This window comes from Colletotrichum phormii (assembly GCF_030913505.1).
Source record: "Colletotrichum phormii strain CBS 102054 chromosome Unknown BDP81scaffold_11, whole genome shotgun sequence".
NCBI lineage: Eukaryota > Fungi > Ascomycota > Sordariomycetes > Glomerellales > Glomerellaceae > Colletotrichum > Colletotrichum phormii.
In genome coordinates this window covers 1,400,780-1,425,654 of record NW_026851453.1, presented here as the reverse complement: position 1 = coordinate 1,425,654, position 24,875 = coordinate 1,400,780, and the positions used below count along the sequence as shown (strand labels likewise).

Here is a 24,875-nt window from a genome sequence, read left to right as displayed (position 1 = left end):
CCTAGCCAAGCTCTACTCCGATAAACGCAAGTACGGCGGCAACAAGTACAAGATCTTCACAAAGAAGGTGGCCATATTCAAAGACCTCTACCATAAGGCAGGGATCGACCAGTCTAGCTACGCGGGTACCTTCTCCGAGATTCTCAAAGGCAGGGCAGCATCTTTCTACTTCGACAACCTCAGTCAATCAAGCGCGACCATAACCTTCGACGACATATGCCACAAGGTCAGGGATTACTTCGAACCTCCTTCCACTCGACTCACATACCTCACCAAGCTTCGCAATCTTAACTACCGTTCTATAGCCCGCAAGAACCCGGGCAAGTCGGGCCAACAAATACTTCAAGAGCTCGTCCAGCGGATCTCAATCCTACACGACGCTCTTACCCCATTCGGTTCTAGCTTCAACATACGAGATCAACTACTTAACTATTATAAAGGCATTCCAGAGTACCGCCACGTCTTGCTCGCACCTAAAGAGTCCTTCCAGGGTATAATCCGATAGTTAAACGCTTCAATCTATAGCATTAAGCACGAACGCAAACGCGAAAAGCCTCAGCAGTACCTATACGGTCCTTCCGTCAACAATAACAACAACACCCCCAAGTCGTTCTAGACCGACCGAATATACCGTAGTCAAGGGAAGGAAGCGCAATTTAGATCTCGAGGTCGCCCTGGACGTAGTCCTCAGCGTAATAAGAAGTACTACGTCTATCACAAGCCCGGCTATTAATCGACCAAGCATTCCGAGGAAGACCGCCACAAGGCGTACGAGAAGTTCAAATCAATAAGGAGCAATCGCGACAATCAAGATACCAACAACCGCACCTACTTTCAATTCCTCAATTTCTACAAGGGCATTGAGCCTTCCGTCGAGTCTTCCACTCACAACACCGCAGCCAACGACGAGAGCGACACTGAGGCGCTGATTCGATACTTCGACGAGCTCGACTTCGACCACGAGGACGACGATAATGATACCTTCCACATCTTAACCACCTACTTCGGCAAAGCCACTGCGAGCAGCAAGGCCCTCACTGAGATTCTCACGTCCCAGGCAGTTGAACACGGATTGACCCGAACGACGGCAATAGACGAGTTCGCCGAGCCCACCGAGCCCGCCGCCTCCTTCTCGTTAGAAGGAAGGTATAACTCAAGAGGGTTCCAGGGTATTATACCCGACACCGGCGCCGCTAAGTTTTCCACTACCGGCTACCAATAATTCCTTATGCTATAGAAGTTCCGTAATATCACACTTAATACCACTACTGCTAGCACCGTTACTATCCGATTTAGTAATAACGTCGGTATTAAATCAATTAGCTCAACCACTATCTCTACCCCCTTCGCCTACATCGCATTTTATATCTTACTAAGTAACACCCCTTTCTTACTTTGTCTGGCGGACACGGATAAGATGGACGTCCACTTTAACAATATCACCAACCTTATAGTGAAGGGAGATATCACTACTCCAGTCGTTCGCAAGTAGGGTCATCCATAGCTATTACTTCTTGACGACGAGAGGGCAATAGTCCATTACCTTACGGAGAACGAATTACGCCGTCTACACCGACGCTTTAGACATCTATCGGTCCCGCGTCTGCTAAAGGTGCTTCGGCAGTCAGGTAACGAGGTGGAGAAAGTAGCCCTCGAGCACATCACAAAGGCATGTCAACAATGCCAGTTGAACAGCCAAGCTCCAACCAGGTTCAAGTTCACCCTACGCGACGAGTGCAACTTCAACTACGAGGTCATCATAGATATGATATATCTCGAGAACCGTAAAGGCGTCAAGTATCCGGTTCTGCACGTCGTCGACGTAGCCACCGGCTTCCAGGCGGCGAAGTTCCTCAATAACATGACCGCTAAGCACACGTGGGAAGTCTTCAGGCTCTATTAGACTGACGTCTACCTGGGGCTCCCGGACTGGATTATCACCGACGCTGGCCGGAACTTCCACTCTGCGGAGTTCAAGGCGGCAGCTCGAGCACTTTCGATCGAGGTCAAGGAGGTACCTGTCGAGGCTCATAATAGCGTGGGCATGGTCGAGAGGCGCCACAAGGACCTCAGGAGGGCATACGATATCCTCATGGCGGAATGCCCCTCCTCGAACGCCGAGTCTGCACTTTAGACCGCGGTCAAGGCAATTAACGATACCGCCGGTCCTAATGGCCTCGTCCCTACACTACTCGTCTTCGGAGCTTTCCCTCGCACCACAGACAACTCTCCCCCATCACCAGAGATCACCCAGCGTGCTAATGCAGTCAAGAAGTCAATAAAGGAGATCCGCCGTCTTAACGCCGAAAGGAAAGTCGCAGACGCACTCGCCACTCGTAATAGACCCGACATCACTTTAACCATCACTTTACCATTATAATTAGACGTTAAGGTCTGGCGGGAAGGCAGGGGATGGGAGGGCCTATTCAAGCTAATCTCCACCAACGGCACCACTTATACTCTCGACTTACCGAGTGGTCCAACTGATTTCCGCGCTACCATAGTCAAGCCGTGGTATACGGAAGCAGTCGATACTTCGACGGCGATGGAGCACGTTGAGCGCCCACCAGGAGGTTTACCTGCTAATCAGCCTGTTAAAGGTGCCGGCCGCGCAGACGAAGTCATTCTGGATGAGATCGTCATTGCTGCACCCGGGCCAGACGAGTCGTCAGCCCGACGCAGCAAGCGGATCCGTCGACCGCTAGGAAGACGGAATGCCACTGCCGTCGTCCACTTAATAACCAAGGAAGCGGCCAACCTTAAGCTAGCTACTCAACTTCGCAAAGATGGCACCATCACCGCACCCGGCAAGCCTTTCCAGGAGTCCACTAAGCTAGAGCTCGCCGGCCTCATTAAGCATAGCATCATCAAGTTCGTCAATTTAGGCCCTAAACACGAGGGCATCAAGATCTTCAAGTCCCGCTTCGTCGACGAGATCAAGGGCATCGGGTCCAAGCCATACGAGAAAACCCGCCTCGTCATCCAAGGCTACAACGACGACAGCAAAAAGGTCATCCTTACGCAGTCGCCGACGATTCAGCGCGCAAGCCAGCGTCTACTTCTAGTACTCGGCCCTATACTTCTGCCCCTTGATTACTTCATCTAGGGCCGTGATGTTACTCAAGCATACACCCAGGCCAAGGAGGCACTCAGAAGAATGATTCTCGCCTACCCACCTACTCGGATCCGTAACAAATATCCCCCTAGCACTATGATCCACGCCGTCTGGCCATTATACGGCTTAGCAGAAGCGGGCACATACTAGTACGTAACATACAGCAAGCACCATATCAAGAACCTCCAGATAGTAACTTCGACATATGATCCATACTTGCTGATCTCAACGGCTGAAAGTGGCTCATTCGGCATTATTAGCATACAGACTGACAATACCATAGGTCTATCTAACAAGGAATTTGTTAAGAAGGAAGATAATAAGCTTAAGCGCGCCGGGCTTCTGGCCAAGCCCAAGCAGATACTCATAATTGACGAGCCGCTGATCTTTAACGGTAGCATCGTCTCTCTGCTAAGCAACGGCAACGTCACCTTACGCCAGAAGCACCAAGGTAAGAAGCTCAAGTTGGTCGATCCCGTGGCACGACGCGCAGAAGCAGTTTATCAAGTAGCGGGCGCAAGGCGCCTATATTACGTCGATCTATCAGCCCGAGGCGTCTTTCGACACATCATACGCAGCTCAGCATCAAGTGAATCCATCGCTAGACGACTACGTAGCGCTAAATCGTCGTCTAAAGTAGCAAATAGATCACTTAGAACGCGGGCTCACATTTACGCCGTTAGATCTACCCACCGCTAAGCTCTTCGTCTTTATAAACAGCTCATTCGCCAACAACGCCGACATGTCGTCTCAGCTTAGTTTTGCCATTATCCTCGCTAATAAGACCCAGATAGACAACAGCTTCACGATCCACGGCAATCTCGTCCGCTTCAGCTCCATAAAAAGTAAGCAGGTTACTCGCAACGTTCTAATATCAAAAGTCTACGGCATGGTCATAAGAGTCGATATAGCTTACATTCTATCGACCATACTCGAGCTTATCACTAACCAGTTAGATATACCGAAGATCTTAACCATTATCTACACCGATTCGTACTCGCTCTATAAATATATAATAAAACTCGGAACGATAAAAAAGAAGAGACTCATAATTAATATCATGGCTCTTTAGCAGTCATACGAACACCGCGAGCTCTGCAAGGTACATTGGATTAGTGGTGACGATAACCCTGCCGACGGATTCACAAAAAGCAATGCTAATAAGAGCCTTAAGCGATTCATCAGCGATAGGACCATCACGGTCAAAATAGAGGGATAGGTAACACACAGTTGAAATAGCAGTACACTACAGGCGGCAAGTTATCCAGCGAACGTATATACCTCTCGGGCTTCGGCTTAGAGAGAAACGCACGTATTCGGGGCATAGCCAGACCGACAGAAAGCTCTTTTTCAACTACGCTAGATTCGTCGATTTCCGATGAGTATAGGTATTCAAATTATCAAATTGGAGGTTCAGGAGGAGGATCTAGGGAATAGGATTTTTAGACATTTTATACGGTAATTACAGCGGAAGCTATACCAAATTTTCAGTAATCGGTTATAGCAAGGCTGGAGAGGGGATGCTACCCCTGGATTCTGCGGTCTTGACTTTAACCGTAGAACTCAGCCCCAAATCCACTGCTTTTCTGCTCACAATTAAAAGACTACCAGTATTGGATCTATGAGCAGTCGGTAGAAAATATGGATCTAGAAGGCGGTATGGGTACTTACAAACGGCCCTTTCACTTACATACCACTTCTAGGAGATCGTGGGCTCTGCCCACAATCTCCTCCTTCCACCTCTAGACGCAGCAATAATAGACCATTATTGACACTTCGTTCCAACCGTACGGTTGCCCTGCTGACGTGTATACCAACACAGCGGCCTACGGTTTCAAAGGCAATGTACAGATGCTCCTCCTCAACGGCTTTGATGAGGCAGTTATCACCAATCTCCTACACGAAGAGTGCACAAGGGCCCTGCATCGAGTATTGTCATGCAATATATCAAGCAAGATTGCGCAACTCCTGCTCGAAAATGGAGCTGACGGGAACGCCCTTATATACGGATATACAGCATTAGAGTTGGCGTCAGCGGCAGGTCATCTAGACGCTGTGAGTGTACTTCTTAACCAATTCGATAAGCTCAACGTCCGATGCGAAAGGGCCATGGATGCAGTATACTTGGCGTGTGCGAGGGGGCACAGAAAAGTTGTGACACTTTTTCTAGAAAGAGGCTTTGGGATAAACCAAAAGGTCACATACCCCAGTCGCGTAGATTGCAGTGAGATGGTGTCACCGGAGCCTTCTAAGATGACCCCCCGGGAATGCTTGCGTTTAGTTCTCAGGGTAGGTGTTGACACCAATCCCTCCTATTACCGAAGGAGAATTGGAACCACTCTCCTCCGACGAGCAACAAGCGACGGACGAAAAGATGCCGTGATGCTACTGCTTGAGAATGGCGCCGAAGTCAACGCCCAGTTCGAAGAAGGTGAAACGCCGTTGGAGATAGCCTCGCGTAACGGACGCAGAGACATTGTATCAATGCTGCTCACAAAGGGCGCAGATCCAAACGTCCACTGCGGAGAGTCCAGTGCACTCGAAGAGGCCTGCGCACAAGGAGGAAACGGGGATCTAGTGGACCTGCTATTGAAGAATGGTGCCGACGTCAACGCCGAGAGTGAGAGGTACGGAACGGCACTAATTGCCGCGTCGAGAAATGGCCATCTGGCAGTAGTCAAAACGCTGCTCGAGAATGGTGCTTGCATCAGTTTTCGACACAAGGGATACGGAACCGCGCTTCAGGCAGCAGCGTCGCATGGTCATTTCAACATCGTGGAATTGCTCCTCACGAAGGGCGCAGATGTAAACTCTGAGCCCGGGTATTACTATTTCGGAACGCCAGTTCAAGAGGTATTGAGGCAAGGCCACTTGGATATTGCCAACCTATTGATCGACAATGGGTCTATTGAAGCTTTCCATGGCCGTGAATATGACGAAACCCTTCTACAAGTGATTCAGAAAGGTCGCTTGGATATCGTCAATTTTCTGTTGAAACACGGGGCCGATGTGGACTACAGCAGCGTGTGGGACGGCACAGCACTTCACCAAGCGGCATCCTATGGGAACCTTGAAATTGCGAAACTGCTATTGGAAAATGGTGAAGATGCAAACATTCCATTTGAAAAATATGGAACTGCACTGCAGGCTTCTCTGATCTGGCGGCAGGAACGTGTCGCCGACTTACTTCTCAAAGTGACGACGAACGTGAACGAAAAGGGCACGTATGGGTCGGCCCTCCAACTAGCAGTTTCTCATGGATATGCAACAATGACCAAGACACTGCTTGAAAAGGGAATAGACCCAAACGCACATGAACATCGAGGACGGTGGATCCCTATTGAAACATCGGTTGAGCATCGATATCCCAGAGATTACCGTTACTGGCCCGGCCCAGCCAGCTCATCCGTTGAGCGTTTAGAGGGACTAGACTCAGAGATGCGGTTCGAACCAGAGAAGAACCCCGCTTGGAGAAGAATTTGGCCACCACTGCACGAGGCCATCGTACAGGGCCATGAGGCTATTGTAGAGCTGCTGCTTGACCACGGAGCCGACAAAAGCCTTTGCCACGCAGAGTACGAGAATGCTTTGGAGGCAGCGATAGACCATGGCAGAGATGGTCTCGTCGAGCAAGTGAGCCAAGACACCACAGACGTAGTGGGCTAGCTGCGAGTCCTCTGAATAATGCGGCAATCCAGGCAGAAAAATATTGGTATTGCTCTACCTTACTTGACTGGGCGATGTTTGTTTCTTTACTGTTGATTGCACAATGAGCTTCGTATGTCTTTTGTCTGTCCACGCAATGTTGATAATTAAGTATTTGACAACACTTTGCAGTTTACGGGTTAGTACGAAGATTGCTTTTGCCATCTATTGATCATTGCAAACAACCCATTCACTGTGACGGAGTGGAAGTTGACCACAAACATCACATCACTCGGTAAAATAGCTCTGCATATCACATTGCATCACTCAAATTCTGTGTTATACCTAAAGACTGCTATACTCAAATAAGGTAGCTTTAGAAATGCGTGAAGTCAACATGATAAGGCACCCTTGGAAGGACGGTTTCTTGGGAAGTGATGTTCAGTGACTTGATGGTAGGGCTCTACTAGGCCTTCTTCGCAGCATAAACGAAGGCCTGGCCAATAGGTTTGGAAACTCATGTCCCAAGAGTCCCCAAAGATGCGTCATTGTATCCTTTATCTTAGTGAGGGGTAGACCCATGCGTTGTATTTGACCCCGTGAAGTCACCTGGAAGGGCAGTGAACATGACGTCGCTGGTCAAGTCCGTTACACGGCCGAGAAGCTGTTCTAGGAGACGGTACCCGGCTCCCTGAGCGTATTGAGGAAGTTCTGTGAAGACGAAAGTCAGTATATAGTTAGGACTGTTTACTTTGCTAAGATGTCTCACCGTGTCCCGCATTGAAAACACGAGCAAAGGTGAGTCCTCGCTGTGCAACCCAATCACCAATATTCCCAGCAGAGCTCTGAGAAGATAAATCGCTGTAGGCGGTAGGAAGGTGAAAGGTCTTGGAAGGGAACTCGTCGAAACCTTGCTGTCCATTCCAAGTCATGTTCTGGAGTACCATGAGCGTACCGTTGGTCGGTATTCGGAAGTCAAGGTTGCCACTGGCAATGATGAAGTTGTTTGTGTGCTCAATAACGCGGGTCAGAGCGCCAGAGGCGAAGGGGTCAAGACTGACATCGCCAGTGGGGCCAAAAGGGTTCTCATCGGAGCACTCCTTCCAATCTCTCTGACCGGTGGGGATGTGGATGGCCTTGCGCATCTCGGGAAGGTTGAGATAAGAGTGCCAGTCCGCCTTGTCAAAGCTGATGGGTACGGAGGCGTTGTCCCCCTCGACGGCCCAGCTGAGGGGGTCCGATGGGTTGGGGCAGCTCTGGGAGATGTGATAAATATTGGCGCAAGGGCTAACTTCTGCAAGACCATCGTAGACAATGGACGAGATTGCGCAGTCATCGCTGTTGTTTCCGGGCGGGAAGGGACCCTTGGGAGGGAAGGTAAAGTAATTTTCACGCATATCGGCGTAGCCACATTCCTTGTCGGCGGCATTGATCCGATCGTAGTAGTCCCCAACGCCGGGATACAGGCCCATAACGTTGTTGTACTCTTCGACGAAAGGAAGCGAAACCGCGTGCTGCTGGAAATCACCGGGATCAGATCTGATGTAGGGGCTGAACATCAGGGCACCAGAGAGATTGTAGTCAGCAGAATGGTTGGACTTGATCATGGCGTCACCAATGTAGGGGATGTAGTGACCAGCGTAGCTCTCGCCGGTGAGATGAGTTTTGCGGCCCTTGGTTCCGAAGGTCTCCATCCAGTTGTGGTAAAAACCGAGGAATTGCTGGGCGGTCTCCTCTTCCGTGTTGACTCCGGGCTTGCCGACCGAGAAGCCGGTGCCGGCAGGCTGATCGACGTAAAGAACATTTGAGAGTTGGGGCCAGCTGAAGATGTTGTAGACCGGGCGATAAGCAGACGGGAACCATGTGAATGGGCCGTTCTCCTGGACCAATCCAATGAAGGAACTACATCCCGGGCCACCGTTCAACCTAGTAGACGAATGAGTTTGAGACTTGGCTTCGGTGAGTGTGTTGAGAAACTTACCAAATGGTGACCTCTTCAGCTGCATCAAGATTGGTGCTAGGGAAGTACCTGTGGGGATGAGTGTCAATGTTGCAAGACAGACGGCGGCTGGAAGAGGCGCATATACGTACCAGAAGAAGAGTTGTCGAGTCTCGTTTGACTCTTTCGAGATAGGTATGTGACCAGCATATGATTCGCCTAGATCCCAATCGACCAGTGGAATAGACGTTCCATTCACAAGGTACTCTTTGCTACATTAGTGCACGAACAAAAGCGGGTGATACTGGGCGGACATACTCTCAGTCTTTTCATTTAGATACTGGTACTTCTCACTACTCTGACGACGCTCAAGATGGCGGCGAGCAGGCAATCGCTTGGCCTCTGCGAGTTTCTTGACCGGGTTGAAGCCATCAACTCGCCAAGAATCGGCCAGGACAGTGGTGCATGGCAACAATGCCAGCAGTAGGTGACGGATGGACATCGCCGAAACCATAGCGATGTTAAGCTGGGGTCCCGAATGACGTTGACAATGTTGTCCCTCAAACAAGCCTCAAACGAGGCTCAAACGAGGGGGAAACCGATCTTGATAAACATGTCAATTTGGCATCAACACGGGCCAAAGGCTTTGGCTGATGGGCTGCTGAGACCACTGCAACATCGGCTATCAAAGGTTCCTCAAATCATCTATTTCAGTTTGCTCAATGCACAGAAGGAAGCTTAGCAACTCGGATAACATCTGGATCCGCAACTAAGCTTCCTGTAATCTGAGCTGATAGCAGTATTACTACGTCAGATAAGGAGCTGATTGCTGGCACGGCATGCATGGAAGAGTCATAGGCGGCTCGTTTCGCTGAAACTCGAATGCACGTAATCCTAAGCTATCGTCAATATGTCCCTGAATACTAAGCTTTCTAAGAGGAGTTGGATTAGGAGAGCGAATCCCTGCTCAATTCAGGTCATTGGTGGGTTATCCCGTGGAATCAGTCTAGCACCTCATTCGTGAAATGCCTTGAACGGAAACTTGAATTAAACTGACAGCCGGGTCGCTCGGAGAAGGCGTGGTTGTTCGAAAAACTAACGACGGGCATGATTACTAAAACTCTAACTTCTTATACGAACCGAGTCAAACTTCCCGTTAGGCGATCCATTGGGGGCGATCTAGGAACACCCTTCGAGGTCCGGAGCTGACTCGGCAGCCTGTTTGGACGAACGATGCCGATTGAAGATGATTTAAGCTTGACGAACATGGGACGAACATTCCATCCCGCTTGCCAAGAACGATCGGATGCAGACTTTCCTTCAACTGCCCAACGCAACCGATTGCAGCAGCTTGGCTTCGACCATTGCTTCGATTTCCTTGGCCAGGGGGTTGCAGTCTGCAGATGTGCCAGTGCCATCTTCTAGCGGTCCGTAATTTCCGGGGAAAGTGCAGATCATGTTGCAACAAAGCTTGTTGAGCAGCGCTATGGCTGAACGAGGAATGTGCTTTGGTGATTTTGTCGCAGCGCCACACGTGGCGCTGCCGGTTACTGCCGTACGATACCGCTTTCTACAAGCCGATTACCCGTCTTGTACGGTATATCCCATCGGGTGCGGATGGACAGCACTTTCGCCAAGGGCGGGGTAGAGCCAATAAGGGCTTGCAAATCTATAAAGTTAACCAATAGGGCTGTAGTACCTCTGTTTCCTACAGATTTTGGGTATGCCAGAGGTACCAGCAATCTTTATTAATACATAATGGTACATTACAATCTAAGCAACCATTTCGAGTTGTCTGCCGTCGTTGCCGAGTGATGGTATTCCCAGATATCTCCTTGAAAACCTTCCTACTACCACAATAGGTACAAGGTGAAGATACCTTCCTTGATCCCTTCCTATGCTGTTCCCATGGGATAGAAATATTCCTCTTATCTATAGCCCGTCTAGGCCGTGATAGTCTTCGCCCGCCTGCCAATGGTCCAAACCGTTGAATAAGCTAGGCAGCCAGCAACTGCCGCCATTGGTAGTGGGTTTTCACCTTTTTCCACCTAGGGCTGCCCCAGAGCTGCAGTAGGAAGCTATTCACAACTACCACTTCTAGTAGGAAATTCCAGGCAACTGACTGCCAGCCCCCTCGACGAATAGGGTGGTTATATTGATAGTAGGACCTCATCTGGTCACTCACATCAACTCCATTCATCTTATGATTATATTCATCAATTGCCCTAGGGATTAGAAGGTCTTTGCGGACATCCGGGCCGAAGACTTCCCGGGTGGCCTTCTTAGCAGCGGTATCCCCAGCCGGGCGGCGGCGGCTGCGAATAACTTCCTGGCCGTCCTGGAAGACAGTTGACAGGAAGAGTACGAGGGCATTATCCTTCCAGGTGAATTGGTTGACCTAATTCCTAGTTAGCTGGGCCGGGCAGGGCTGGGCTGGGCGCGCTGCTCGGGCTGGAATTCCGCAGTATTGAAAATCCGTAGTCGCTGGAGTAGTAGTTGGAAACGGTCCCGGGACATAAACCGTGTAAATAGGTGGATAGGATCCTCTCTCTGCTGCTGGGTTGACCAGTAGGTTGATAATCTAGATTCTCTATGGATCCTGTTGGCATCACAGGCGTGATACATTTCCTCCTGAGGGTGTATCTTTGGCAACAATCACGTCGATGTCCGTGATAATTGCTGTTGTTGTTCTTGTTACTTCCTATTTTATATTGTGGGCAGGGGTCGGTCGAAGTAGGTGGTGACGGCCTGGGTGGTTGCCCCACCTTAACCGGCCGTGGTGACTAAGCCAGTTGTCCCACTTCGCCCAGGGCAGGCGCCAGCCAGCCCACGATACCTGCCCATTGCTCCTTATCAGCCTTGCTGTTCCGACAGATCCCTATATATAATAGGATCCCTAAGAAGAGGTAGATTTCGTCTGTTGAAGTCTTCCCCCACTCATATATTCTAGCCCGTCTAGCCCTAGGGCCCTCCCTAGATAACGGTGCTGCATTCGTCCACTGGGCCCACTGCTCAAAGGGGCCCTGCGGAACGTACTGCATGAATAGGTCAAGCGGGCTTGCCGGCAGCCCCCGTATCTCTTGGGCCCGGGCCGGCACGTCAAGGGGCCGAAACGAACCCGGAAGGCCATGCTCGGTAGCTGGAGGTTCGTGGGGCCGCACTGTTGCTGCGTCGCAGCGTTCTGGCGTTGTTGGTTCACGGGGTCGTATACGACAAATAGTGGTAGCAATTATCACTCGTCTGTTGGTGATCCTATTGCTTGTTCTTCTTGTTGTTCTTCTATCTTACATTGTAGGCAGGAGTCGGTCGAAGTAGGTAGTGACGGCCTGGGTGGTTGCCCCACCTTTATCCGGCCGTGATGACTAAGCCAGTTGTCCCACTTCGCCCAGGGCAGGTGCCAGCCAGCCCATGGTACCTGCCTATTACTCCTTATCAGCCTTTGCTGTTCCAACAGGCGTACAGTCTGCATTGCAGGCAGCAGTAAGGTCTTCTGGGTAGACCTCAACTACTATGCAGCTACGTATAGAAGTAACAGAAGCATTAGATGCAATAGAGGTATCAGAATCACCAGAAGACATCATAGCATCAATCAAAATGGTAATAATAGTGGTGATAATAGGCAAAAGAACATAGGGATAAGTGACGTATCGTCAAGTACCCCTTTAAATGCGGGGTAATAGAGAATAAATAGTGGGTATTTCGTGGTCTTGGCGAAAGTGCTGTCCATCCGCACCCGATGGGATAGATATGACCCTCATACGGATCTTCCACTTAGAGGAATCAAGCCACTTTCTACTATACATGTCTTCCACTTGCTACCTCGCTTTGTGATAGATTTGAGTTCGGAAAATGAGCATTGTAAACCACAACTGCCATTTTTGCCATAGAGGGGCGAGTTTGTTTCTATCCTGAACGTTGTCTTGCGCATCGGTGATTGCCTCGCTTTGCTGGCTTTACGTCCACATTTGATTGCCGATTCAGGTAGCTTTAACCCATTCCTGTGGCAGTTTTTCTCGATTTATCATGAGCTCCGTCCGAATGTTTATTGATCTTCTTTGCTGCATGGCGGTAGTTCATTTCTACCCTACATATCAATCTTTTCTTAGCCCCATTTGCATCGGTGCTGCGCTTTACTCGGTGCGTTGTACGTTATCGTTGTAACAGCACAACTCTGATCTTGGAACTTAATGCTATGTTGCTCTTCGCTGAAGCGAGTAGAGCTCACGCTGAAGGCTTGTATTACAATTATATCCGTCTTGGTCAGTCATGGCTAGCACATGTCGTCATGTTATCCCATCGGGTGCGGATGGACGCCATTTTCGCCAAGGGCGGGGTAGAGCCAATAAGGGCCTGGAAACCCTTTAAGTTAACCAATAGATCTCTAGTACCTCCAATCTCTATAGATTTTGGGTGTGCCAGAGGTACCAGCAATCTCTATCAATACATAACGGTACATTACAGTCTAAGTAGCCCTTTCGTGTTGTCCTTCGAGTGGCCGGCACGTTAAAGGGCCGGAAGGAGCCCGGAAGACCATGCTCGGTAGCCGGAGGTTCGCAGGGCCGGACTGTTGCTGCGTCACAGCGCTCGGGCGTACAGTCTGTATTGCAGGCAGCAGTAAGGTCTTCTGGAAGAACCTCAACTACTATACAGCTGCGTACAGAAGTAATAGAAGCATCAGAATCAGAATCATTAGAAGACATTACAGCATCAAGCCGGCGTGGTGTAGTGGCATACACCTGGCAAGGCCTCTGGAGCCCAGAGGTCGCTGGTTCGATTCCAGCCGCCGGCAACTGCTTTAACTACCTGTGGGAAGGGTAGGGCAGAGCCCAATGCGGGGCCTAGGACCCTTTCCGGGCCCTCGCCAGGGTTTTCTCATATCCACACCCCCCGACCAAGACAAAGTGGATATGCGGCGAGTACACGTCGTCAACCAAGTACTGGGGCAGGAATGGTCTTGTACAAATCAGAACATGTACGAGGGGCCTGTTTCGGCAGGCCGCCCTCTCCAGACATATCCGGCCTTAAGCCGCAAAATTCAAGAATGGAACTGGGGCACCAGCGGGAACCAGGGACAGATAGAACGCATAGTAGCCATAAGGCACGATTTGGAGGACGATTTGAACTGTATCTAGCAATAGTTATAGGGCGACGGCTCTCCACGCCATATACCCTTCGGGAGGTCGGCCGCAAGGGCGGCTGCGCCCTTGCCGCCACGGCGTTAAATATAACACACACTTACAGCATCAATCAAATTGGTAGTAATAGTGGTGATAATAGGTAACAGAGCATAGGGATAAATGACGTACCATCAAAGTACCCCTTTAAATGCGCGGTAATAGTGGATAAGTAGTGGGTATTTTGGGGCTTGGCGAAAATGGCGTCCATCCGCACCCGATGGGATACATCTATTGCCTCATTCATGGTCCTTCATCCAGTCCATCAGTTCCTGCCAATTCACACACTGATGCTCAGTGCCGAACCCCGTCACACCACCTACCGCTAGGTTGCCAACCTCTACGGTCAGGTCAGGTCTGCAAAGTATAGATTGGCGAACGAGGTCCATGCAGTGGCCGATGTGATACATGTCTTTGACGTGATTGTGATCGGGAGAAGCGTCGTGGTCCGTCTTATGGCCCGCCTTATGGCCCGCCTTATGGATAGGGTGCGACCCATTGTTGACTTGCTCCATGATGTCGGGCCGCGCTTCGTACAGAGCTTGGCGGATCATGTCGAGACAGTGAAGCTGGTGGAACACCGCTATGCAGCTCTTTTGCGGCGCGAGCTTAGAGTGTTGAAAAAAGCCGCCCTCCTTAGGAAGAAGCGAGGCCCAAGCTTCGTCAACTTGTGGGGATGGTGGCATGGCATACTTGAGATCTAGCTCGAAAGTTTTGCTTATGGTTGATACTATGCTGTATTAGAGTTGTATTAAGAAAGGAGTGTGGCGCCTAGTGGTATCTTACATCGCATTTCTGACCTGACGGGTTCAACGCCGTAATAATCTGGCGCAGCTTTGCTAGGCGCAGTATGTTTGCTGAGCGCAGCTACCAAGATGAGGAGTATCGCGTAAAAGAGGTGGATTCTGCCCCTTTGCCAGTATTGCCTCCGCCGTGATTCTCTATCTTGGACAATCTCGCCATTTTCATTTGCTTCTCCAATCTGCGCATACTGGTGAGATTTGGTCCATGATGACATCGTGTAGCTAGTCGGCGTCTTCTGCGTACATGTACGTGCAGGTACCGAACACCAGGTGAGGACGAGACGGCAAAGAAATAAGTATTTTCAACAGTCTTTATGAGCTGTGAGCACGGGCACAAAAGTAGATTGATCGTCCAATCGCTGACAGGACGACTCTCCCTGAGCAAGTCCCGCCTTCACGGCTCGCAACGGGCAAGGTGCTTTAGATGTCGAATAACATCCGTTCATTTGGGCATTGATTTGCGGTCAAGCGGCCCAGAGAACCCGACCAAGTCATTAAGAATGGGCAATAACCACCATTCGCTGACTCGCGCAGCTGTCACCATGTTCGCATTCCTTTCGACAGCTTCCAGAGAACGACAGTCATAAAAGAAGAAAAAGCGTAGAACATTTACAGTGGCTGACGACATAGCCACGAGCTCCTGTCTCACTTGCCCTATCCGTGTTTCCGGGTATGATGTTGCCTGTCGATCGTGCGCGCTTGGCTTTGCGGGCTGCATCGGTCGTGCGTCCATCCGAGAACCATTTGCAGGGGCTGATCGGCCGCAATCACTCTGCTGAAGCTGGGACGAAACCGTGACGTTGCAATCAAGTGCGTCTGATGAGCTGTTTAAGCTACATCTCCAGCATATAAGATTGCCGTTTCCCCGGACTTGGAGTCACTCGGGAAGAGTTGCGGAGCTTGGGGCAGTCATCGACATCCAGGTTTTGCCAAGTCTCGCTATATCGACACTCATGGGACGATTCGTACTTGAAGCATCTGATTGCACTCATACTGCGGGACGCTTCACTTTTGAGGCTGACTTGAAAGACTCCAGTGCTGAACTGAGATGCCTGACAATGCCATCAATCTACACAACCTGTGTGCTGCACTTCAACCTTATCAAGATGGAAATGGCTAACAACTTCTTGGCTGGTATTGATCATCGCGCACGAAAATCTGAAAAAACAAAAACAAAAACAAAAAACAGGTAGGTGCTAGTAGGCACGTGGGTCGGTTCGCAATGCATTCGTCTCTTCTTTCATTGACTCAGATCCATTGTGACTCACTGGCAATCAACCAACCTACCCAAATGTTGGTCCACAGCGCACCAGGAATTTTATCCAAATCGGGAAGTTCAAAAGACTCTGATCCTTCGACCGATTAAAATCAACAAGACCACGCGGCGTTGCGGATCCTCAGACGCAAACATGTAGACAGGGAAAAAGCCAAGATGTGTTGAAAACTTGCTCATATAAGTTGAGGTCTTCCACGGAGCTCATGTTGGGAACTTTCGGTCCGTACATGTAACTTCTTCAGCAAGGCTTCAATTTGAAACGGAAATCATCGAATCGCCGTCTACCCCCCCATGATGAGCTCTTCTCAGTTTTGTCGGGCGTCGTACGAGATTTTGTCTCCGCGACTGATTGTTAGAACTGTTACAGAATCTGACACAGAGTCCTTTCACGCCATCATGACAGCCCCGGAAAACTTCCCGTTTGAGCAACCAGAACAGGGTCTCAGTTTTGAAAAGCTTCGTGCTCGGATTGAGAAATTCGCTAAAATGTCGGCGGAGGGCAAAAATGCATTCCTAGTCGTGGAATTGCGCGATACAAATGAGCTGATTGGGTACGGAGGGTACAACACCTTTGAATCTGTCGCCCCGACCGAATTCCTTGACCAGACGACACTTTCGGGAAGCGAAACGTACATGACGGACATTGGCATCATCATCGACTACAAACAATGGCGCAAGGGTTATGGCCTCGAGTTGATCAGCCTCCTTATCGAGTATGCCCACAACGAGCTTGGGTGCGAGGTGTTTAGGACAGAGACAGGCGACGACAATGAACCTTGGCGAGCACTCATGCGGGCAGCCGGTCTTTCCAGGTTCAAGGGACGGCACAAAGCAAGTTACGACGAGAAGCAGGAGGTTTGGGTCTGGAAATTTGATGCTGGACACTGGAGACAGGAGAAAGAAAGGATGCAGGTTGATGGAAAGTGGCCACTCTAGGAGGCTGTCTCACTCCTTGACTGAGAATCCAAAACATGTTTCTACATATAAGTACCATAGCGATTGACAGAATCACTCATCAAAAATTACGCAAACAACTTCACCTGCGATAGAAATGTTCGCGGCGAACCCCTTCAGAAGACCGGTGCTCACTTCGCGGTCGATGATGACCGCCCGACCATCCTGCTGCAGACCCACCGCAACCTGGGTACCGGCCTTGTTGATCGAGAACTGTCGGGGGATCATGCCACCCGACGGGAAGATCTGAGTGAAGCCCAGGTGGCCGGTCTTGTGATCAATCTTGAAGGTGACGAGAGCGTCGCTCTTGATCTCGGTACTGTTGGTGGTATCAAAGTTTGGAATGCTGAAGGTGCTGACGTTTCGCGAAGAGACAACAAGATACTCAGAGTCGGGCTGATGCAAGGTTAGGAACGCAACACATCTCTGACGGACTATCCTCATCGAGAAATCAGCTTGAGCAGGTACTTACAGAAATGTGGATTTCAGCTGCTGCAGCTCCAACGGGCACCGTGTTGTCAGAACCGTGGGTACCGACGCTGAAAACTTCCGTGAAGCTCAAGGTCTTGTGGAGACCATAATGAACTTCGTACGTGGTGACGATGTTTCCAAGCTCAGCAATAACAAAGAAGTAAGTCTTTTCCTTGGTGACGAGGAATCTGGCGTGTCTTGGACCACTGCCAACTGCGGCATTCAGTGGGGTAACGGGCGTCAGTTGGTAGGATTCATGGTTGATTGAGAAAACCCGGACCAAATCCGCTCCCAAATCCGGCACTAGCACGTACTGCCCCGTGGGGTCAAGGATGGCCTCGTGGAGATGCGGGGCATTCTGTGCCGGCTTCGGTCCTGGCTGGCTCAGAGTGTATGTCCAAGATTGAAGCCTTTTGATGTCGGTCGGATCCTCCACGGAAAACACTTCAAAGGATGACGCCGGGCTTTGAATTTAGTTAGCGGAGTTCCGCAAAACGATGGGCAGTAATGTTTCCAAATCTCACAGAACGAGCTTCTTCGGTGACGAATGTGGAAATCTCTCCGGGGTCAGGGAGTGGGACTTACTAAGAGGCCAAGGCAATGCCTCCACCATTCTTGCCATACACAACGGAGCTCACAGCCCCTTTGATGGTAGGTAGCTTTCCCAGCAGCTCGAGAGTTCCCTTCTCAGACTTTTGAAAAGAAACGAGCGTGCCATTGGGGTTGGTGAGTCCTCGGTCCGCGCAGTAGAGCAGAGACTTTGATTGGTCGAGGGTAAGCCAAGAAGGGTTCGCCGCGCAATCAGTGTTCGTTGCAATCGCCTTTAAAGTCGTTCCTGATTCTGAAGTCTGAAGATCGAGGGTGGTGACGGTTCCGGCGTGCGAAGCGGCATAGAGAAGGGTCGATGTCACTGGCTTGACAGACATAATGGCCATAAGCCAGGCGGCAGAGAACTTGTCGAAACCCAACATTGCGAATAAGTCAACTAGCGACCCAGTCTGACACAGATTGGTTCCAACATTCTCTATAGCACTGGCGATCTAGCGTCTTTAATAGCTCCTCCGAAGCCATGGTCGGAAATGCGACCCTGGTCGACCGCCGACCTGGGCACCGCGTCGTTTTCCGTGCGGGGTTGGGATATCCCTGGATGATGCTGTGGAAATTTCACCTCTTAATCTAACTGGCTTGTGGTTAAATCGATTTCACCATGGCAGATGAAATTCGCGCTAACCCACCTGCAGAGTTGGAACAAGCCGTTTGCCGGCGTGTAGATTGAAATCTTGGCAGGGGTTGCGGATAAGGTTTGAGAAGGGATGCTCTTGGCACTTTCGATCTCAAGGGGGAACAAGAGACCAACTGAAGCTTTGACTGATGCAAACCAATGATACAAAAGCCGGATGCTGCACCAAGGCTTCATCCCACCGGCGCTTCTTGAACAGCCACTCGCTTGCTCCTGGATATAAGTGAACACTAATCTTCAACAGGATTGCCAAGAACTTGATCAATTCATATGGGTAAACTGTATTTTTCGAAAGCCGCATCTTTGGGACTACCATCGGTTTTGCAAACCTCTGCAGACGACATTTCAACGTCCGAAAGTCCGTTGCCCACTTTTGAGTCGTACACCGGAATGGTTCAATGCTGCGGGCCCCATCACTTGCGATGAAGAGTGAGACCGCTATGCCTTAGATCAGTAGCCATAACAGCCCCATAGATATTAGGTGATCTAGGTATGTCCTTTTAAGTCAACGACCCTAAAAGTTCGTGTTGGCAACATCGTGTACGGAGTACGCTGTGTTACCGAAGAAAGCGTCACATGTTTCTTGGCAGCATCAACTACAGTTTTCTGTGTACTGCCTGAACTTGTTGTGGATAATCGTGATCATATTGTTATCTATGTTGTTGTGTTCTCTCCTTTCCAGATGCAGCCAGGAATATCCCTCATCTGAGGCACCTGGATTCCTGCATTTTCATTGGTTGGTCTCACCTAGATTAGTATGGGTCCAGATTGCTCGCTCTGATCCGAGCATACCCGGCCAATTCCACTTCCGCACTTTAATATAACTCTCCCACCGGCATTCGATGATTGCTGTCGAGGGTGGTCAATGAACAGCGTACAACCCAATGCTTGGCACCAATCTACAGCAAATCGCGGAGACCGCTACAGTCGTTTCCCGTAGTGTTCATGATATCGAGCGCGCAAAATTAAGTGTGTATTGATTGAACTCATCTTGGGGTGCTAGTTGTGCAAATTCGGAGAAAACATGAGGAATGGCGCTGACATGCACGCCGTACCCATCCAAAGTACTCATGAAACCCAACTACCCTCATCATTTCTCGCAAAGATTTGCCCACAAAAGTTATATGAGATGTTGTTGTTGTTGTTGTTGTTGTTGTTGTTGTTGTATTTAACGCCGTGGCGGCAAAGGCGCTGCCGCCCTTGCGGCCGACCTCCCGAGGGGTATATGGCGTTGAGGGCCGCAGGCTCAAGCTATATACTCTACAGTACACGCCTCGTCATATCGTCCTCTAAGTCTTGCCCGTGGGCTACTATGTGTTCTATCGTTCCTAGTTCCGTTATTACTATCTACCCCTCTAAGAGGGTAGGTTCGTTTATAGGGCCTAGGTTAAAACCTAGTCCTTAATACTATAGATAGATCTTTTAAAAGAAATCTATTATATAAAGGAAGGCCTAGAATCCTATAGGCCTAATAATTAACCCTTATAGTACCGCTCTAGAGATCTTATAGGTCCTATAAGCTCTAATAGGCTAGAAGGGTAACGTACATGATAAGCGAGTGGGCCACCCAACCGCCATCGTGCCACCTACATCATCACAATACGCATTTCTCCATCGAAAACAATGACAGTACATAACAAAGATACCCAATTAAACTTAGCGGTTCAGGCTACCTAGAAAGACCGAAATCCCAGTATTCGGGCCGCGGCAAAGATCTATAACATTAGTCGCGTTAATTACCTTAGGCCGCAGATTAGAGGGAACGTTATCACGACGTAATAACACACCCAACTCACGGAATTTAACGCTACTAGAAGAGAAGAAGCTGATTGAGTACATCCTCGACCTGGACGCCAGATGTTTTCCTCCCCGTCTTCGCGGTGTTGAAGAAATGGCGAATCGATTGCTCGCTAATCGTGACGCGCCCTATGTTGGGAAGCGATATGCTTCGAACTTCGTAAAGCGACAACCAGAGTTGCGTATGCGTCGTTTTCGTAAGTACGACTATAAGAGGGCCTAATGCGAAGATCCGGGTGCGATTAACGCGTGGTTCTTGCTTGTGGCGAACACAATCGCGAAGTACGGCATCGTAGACTCAGATATCTACAACTTTGGCGAGACTGGCTTTATGATGGGCCAGATCTCAACCGGCATGGTCGTGACCAGTGCCAAAAGGCGTTCAAACACGAAAATAATATAGCCTAGCAATCGTGAATGGGTTACGGTCATTCAGGCCATCAGCCCGTCGGGCTATAGCGTTCCGCCGTATATCATCGTTGCGGGCCAATATTACCTCTCTACCTGGTATACGGAATCCGGTCTCCTACACGACTAGGTCATCGCAACGTCTGAAAATGGATGGACAATAAATGAAAGAGGTCTAGACTGGGCTCGGTACTTCGAACGGTATATAAGACCGCGTGCAAAGGGTCAATACCGCCTCCTCGTCGTCGACGGATACGAAAGTCACTACTCCGCGGATTTCGAGATTTTTTGTAAGAAGAATAACATCGTTACCCTGTTTATGCCGGCTTATTCGTCTCATCTACTCTAGCCCTTAGATGTTAGATGTTTTAGGCCTTTAAAAACGGCGTATGGTCGAGAAATCAAGGACAAGATGCGTCGGGGCAATACGTATATTACTAAGGAGGACTTCTTCCCGGCGTTTTATAGGGCTTTTACGCAAGCGATTACGGAGGAAAACATCCAGGGAGGATTCATAGGGGTAGGAATTGTGCCTTTAAGTGCAGAGAGTGTGCTCTCAAAGCTTGATGTGAAGTTACCTACTCCGACGCCTCCAGGATCCCTCCCGACAACACCACCGGCATAGACTTCTTAGATACTAAACAACTTAACGGAAGTATCTTCTTAGTTAGAACTCATCAAGAATCGAATCTCCCGTCATCAAAACAGCTCACTAACTTCAATTATTAAAGCTATAGAGGATCTATCTAAGGGGGCTCGTGGATTTATGTACCAGATGGCCTTATTAAGATCCGAGAATCAGATCCTTCGAAAGGAGAATAACCTACTTAGTCGATGCTAGAGAGCTAAGAAAAACCGTCTTTGATAAGGAGGAAGCCTTACTATAGCTGAGGGAGAGGACCTTTAGTCGTAGAGAGAGGCTATAGCCTAGGTAGAGGAGGAAACGCGCCGGAGTAGTGGTCGCTGACCGAGGACTAAGACGGGCTAACGACGATGTCGCGTCTACGGGAATACTGGTTATAATGCGCGAACATGTCGATTTAATGAGGAAATGTCTGAGGAAGAGGACTCTGAATAGTTTGGATTGAATCCATGAGGTTGGTGTTGATATTTGCTCCTTCATGTCATGTGGTCGTGGTTGGGTGGCCCACTCGCTTGTCTGGCCCACTCGCTTATCATGTACGTTAGATATAGTTAGTTAATAAATATAAAAAAGCAAATTCACGAGTTAAATGTTACGCCCGCCGCAACTTGTCACTGTGGGCGCGTAGCTATATAATGCAGAACAAGGGACAATGATGCCGGAGTCATCATTATCGAAGCTTTTGCTTTGTGCCACAGTTGGTTGCCTTGTTCAGCTCGTAACATCCGAGCTCCACTATATAACTACTTATAAAGTAAGTAGTTATAAGTCGGTATAAATAATAGTTAGAATCTTTAGCATATCTAACTAGTTAATAATAAGCTCGAGTATAATCGATAAAGTATAAGCTATATCGACTCTGACGTGTTACGGCCAGCTAGTCGTAGTGAGGTATGTTTGCAGAAGTTGAGGCTGCGGAACTGGTAACAGTATTCGTAGTCGGGGATAGCTTCAGGGAAGCTATGTCTATAAGTCGTAGGGTAAGGGAAGGCTTCGGTAATCAATCGTAGTCTTATCAAAGAGGTTCTCAGGGAAGATAGCTAAAAGCGATCATAAGATCTGATAGGAAGTTAATTGCTGAAGAGCTATGGAAAGTCTGTCCTAGAGTCCGGCTCGAGTCCATCCTATATACAAGTCCTGGTCCTGAACATATCCCTTGTCAATGATCAGTTCCTCTGATCGGGTGAGCGCTCATTGTTCGGTATGAGCGCTCATTACTTGGCATGAGCGCTCATGGCCCCACCATGGTCGCTCATGGCCCCACCATGGCCGCTCATGTCTTATCTTATCATCACGTGACTTGTACCATAGTTCTTCCGTTCCGTGAGAGGGTGCCTAGTGTCCCTTATCTCCTGCATATGTGGTGTATTATAACCGCCGCGAGCCTGCGGGGCAGGCCCTGTTCTTGGTCATGCATGTTGGGTTGTAACATCCGGCTCGAGTCCATCCTATATATAAGTCCTGGTCCTGAATATATCCTTATTAATAATCAGTCCCTCTAATCGGGTGAGCGCTCATTGTTCCTGTATAAGCGCTCATTACTTAGCATAAGCGCTTATGGCCCTACCATGGTCGCTTATATCTTATCTTATTATTACGTAACTTATACCATAGTTCTTCCGTTCCGTGAGAGGGTGCCTAGTATCCCTTATTTCCTGCATATATAGTGTATTATAACCGCTGCGAGCCTACTGTTACGAGCAGGACAAGGCAACCAACTGTGGCACAAAGCAAAAGCTTCGATAATGATGACTCCGGTCATCATTGTCCCTTGTTCTGCATATATAGCTACGCGCCCACAGTGACAAGTTGCGGCGGGCGTAACACCTACGGGGCAGGCCCTGTTCTTGGTTATATATATTGGGCCGTAATATTAGCTCTCCCTCTCAAAGGTCTAGTCCCGTAGACCTATAAGTAAGTAGTCGTGACCCAGGTTGGGGTTCGTTAAGTTTGTTGTTTTTTATACTAATAATATAGTTAGGTGGAGAAGTTTCTGCCGATATACTGTCGGTTTCTTATCTACATCACTTTGTTACGACCCAACATGAGACCAGGGCGTGCCCCGCTGACGCCTAGCGGCTACGGCGCATCATATATGCAGGACGGGACGGAACATTGGGGAAACCCCAGGAACGGAAGAACTATGGTACAAGTCACGTGATGATAAGAGATATGATAAGGGATAAGGATATGTTGGATATGCGACATATCCAACCGAGTCAAGGATATGTTGGATATTCGGCATATCCAACATATCCAGACAAAGGGGACTGTTCAGCACTGTTCAGTTAGGATCGGACTTGTATATAAGGATGGACTTGAGCTGGGCTCTAGGACAGACTTTCCATAGCTTCTTCAGCAATTAACTTCGTATCAGGATTAACATCCGCTTTCAGCTATCACCTTGACAAGACTACGATTGATCACCGAAGCCTTACCTGTGGGCAGTACACACTGCACATCTGGACCAACGAGGCAAGCAATGAGGCAATACGACTGGTATTGACGGTTGGTTGGTGATGTTGTGGTGAAGGTGGCTGCGGTGGGCTGGATCAACCAGGAGGTGGATCAGGCAGCTGGTGCCTGGGGCACCAGCCACTGCCTCAGGTATCCACAGTCCCACATTACCTTACCTTACGATTGACAGACATAGTTTCCTTGAAACTATTCCACGACTACGATTACTGTTACCAGTTCCGCAGCCTCAACTTCTGCAAACTACCCCTACGACTAGCTGGCCGTAACAGTATGGTACTTTAGAGTACCTAATTGTACGGCTACCGTAAGTCTACTGAGAAAAAGTGTTTTGGCGGAGTGCCTCTTGCAGTCTGCCGTACGAACTTACCCCTCTGTGCTCATTTCGTAGCGGGAAATCTTTCGCGTCCAAAACTGTGGCCCCTACCGTTGAAACTTTACTGCCTAGCACGGGATGGTTCCTTCAAATTCATTCTGCTCAGTGGTAAGGCCACCAGCTTCTTTACCTCGACCTGGCCCTAGTATCGCCCCGTCATTTCAAACAAGATCTAGGAACATCGAATGCAACCTCTTGACCAGTCAGACTCTTCAACGGTAGCCTACAGCCTTCATACCAAAGTTTCGGTACGCAAAGTCGTCAGCCTGCAGCATAAGGTAAGGTATTAGAGGATCAAATCTTAGTAGTCACTGCACTATTATGGGCCCAGAAGTTCCCCGCGGAAGTACCGGCATGCATGGGGGAAACACTAAAAAGGGGAATGATTGCCGCATTGGCGAGAGGGCCCAATGACGAGCCGGGTAAACAAATAGGCTTCCGCAATAATTAGCAGTGCAATTAGCTTGACTCATACGAAAAGTAACTGTACTTTGTACGAATATATAGTGTCCGCGACGCCGGTGGCGGGGTTAAGAAAAGATGAAGCTCCACGGTACGG

At 49.4% G+C, this 24,875-nt stretch overlaps 5 protein-coding genes and 1 non-coding gene across 6 annotated transcripts; 3 read left to right on the top strand and 3 right to left on the bottom strand.

Moving 5' to 3' along the window:
* Window positions 1-5,368: 5,368 nt before the first annotated feature.
* Window positions 5,369-6,781, top strand: BDP81DRAFT_450246 (ankyrin repeat-containing domain protein; the record flags this gene model as incomplete). Its single annotated transcript, XM_060592501.1, has 1 exon — window positions 5,369-6,781. One exon carries the CDS (start codon window positions 5,369-5,371, stop codon window positions 6,779-6,781), a length of 1,413 nt encoding a protein of 470 aa, XP_060444953.1.
* A 541-nt stretch (window positions 6,782-7,322) lies between these two features.
* Window positions 7,323-9,201, bottom strand: BDP81DRAFT_321255 (carboxypeptidase cpdS; the record flags this gene model as incomplete). The annotated part of the gene is made up of 5 exons (XM_060584596.1): window positions 7,323-7,471; window positions 7,530-8,686; window positions 8,742-8,789; window positions 8,852-8,966; window positions 9,018-9,201. The coding sequence occupies 5 exons, from the start codon at window positions 9,199-9,201 to the stop codon at window positions 7,323-7,325; spliced, it is 1,653 nt and encodes a 550-aa protein (XP_060444952.1).
* Window positions 9,202-13,410: 4,209 nt separating this feature from the next.
* BDP81DRAFT_t185 lies at window positions 13,411-13,488 on the top strand. Its single transcript has one exon. It is a non-coding gene; the product is annotated as a tRNA-Gln (tRNA).
* A 624-nt stretch (window positions 13,489-14,112) lies between these two features.
* Window positions 14,113-14,891, bottom strand: BDP81DRAFT_461630 (uncharacterized protein; the record flags this gene model as incomplete). The annotated part of the gene is made up of 2 exons (XM_060593802.1): window positions 14,113-14,603; window positions 14,660-14,891. 2 exons carry the CDS (start codon window positions 14,889-14,891, stop codon window positions 14,113-14,115), a joined length of 723 nt encoding a protein of 240 aa, XP_060444951.1.
* A 1,355-nt stretch (window positions 14,892-16,246) lies between these two features.
* On the top strand, window positions 16,247-16,888 carry BDP81DRAFT_461629 (acetyltransferase; the record flags this gene model as incomplete). Its single annotated transcript, XM_060593801.1, has 1 exon — window positions 16,247-16,888. One exon carries the CDS (start codon window positions 16,247-16,249, stop codon window positions 16,886-16,888), a length of 642 nt encoding a protein of 213 aa, XP_060444950.1.
* A 72-nt stretch (window positions 16,889-16,960) lies between these two features.
* On the bottom strand, window positions 16,961-18,348 carry BDP81DRAFT_320307 (YkgB protein; the record flags this gene model as incomplete). The annotated part of the gene is made up of 3 exons (XM_060584514.1): window positions 16,961-17,302; window positions 17,379-17,841; window positions 17,963-18,348. 3 exons carry the CDS (start codon window positions 18,346-18,348, stop codon window positions 16,961-16,963), a joined length of 1,191 nt encoding a protein of 396 aa, XP_060444949.1.
* Window positions 18,349-24,875: the final 6,527 nt, after the last annotated feature.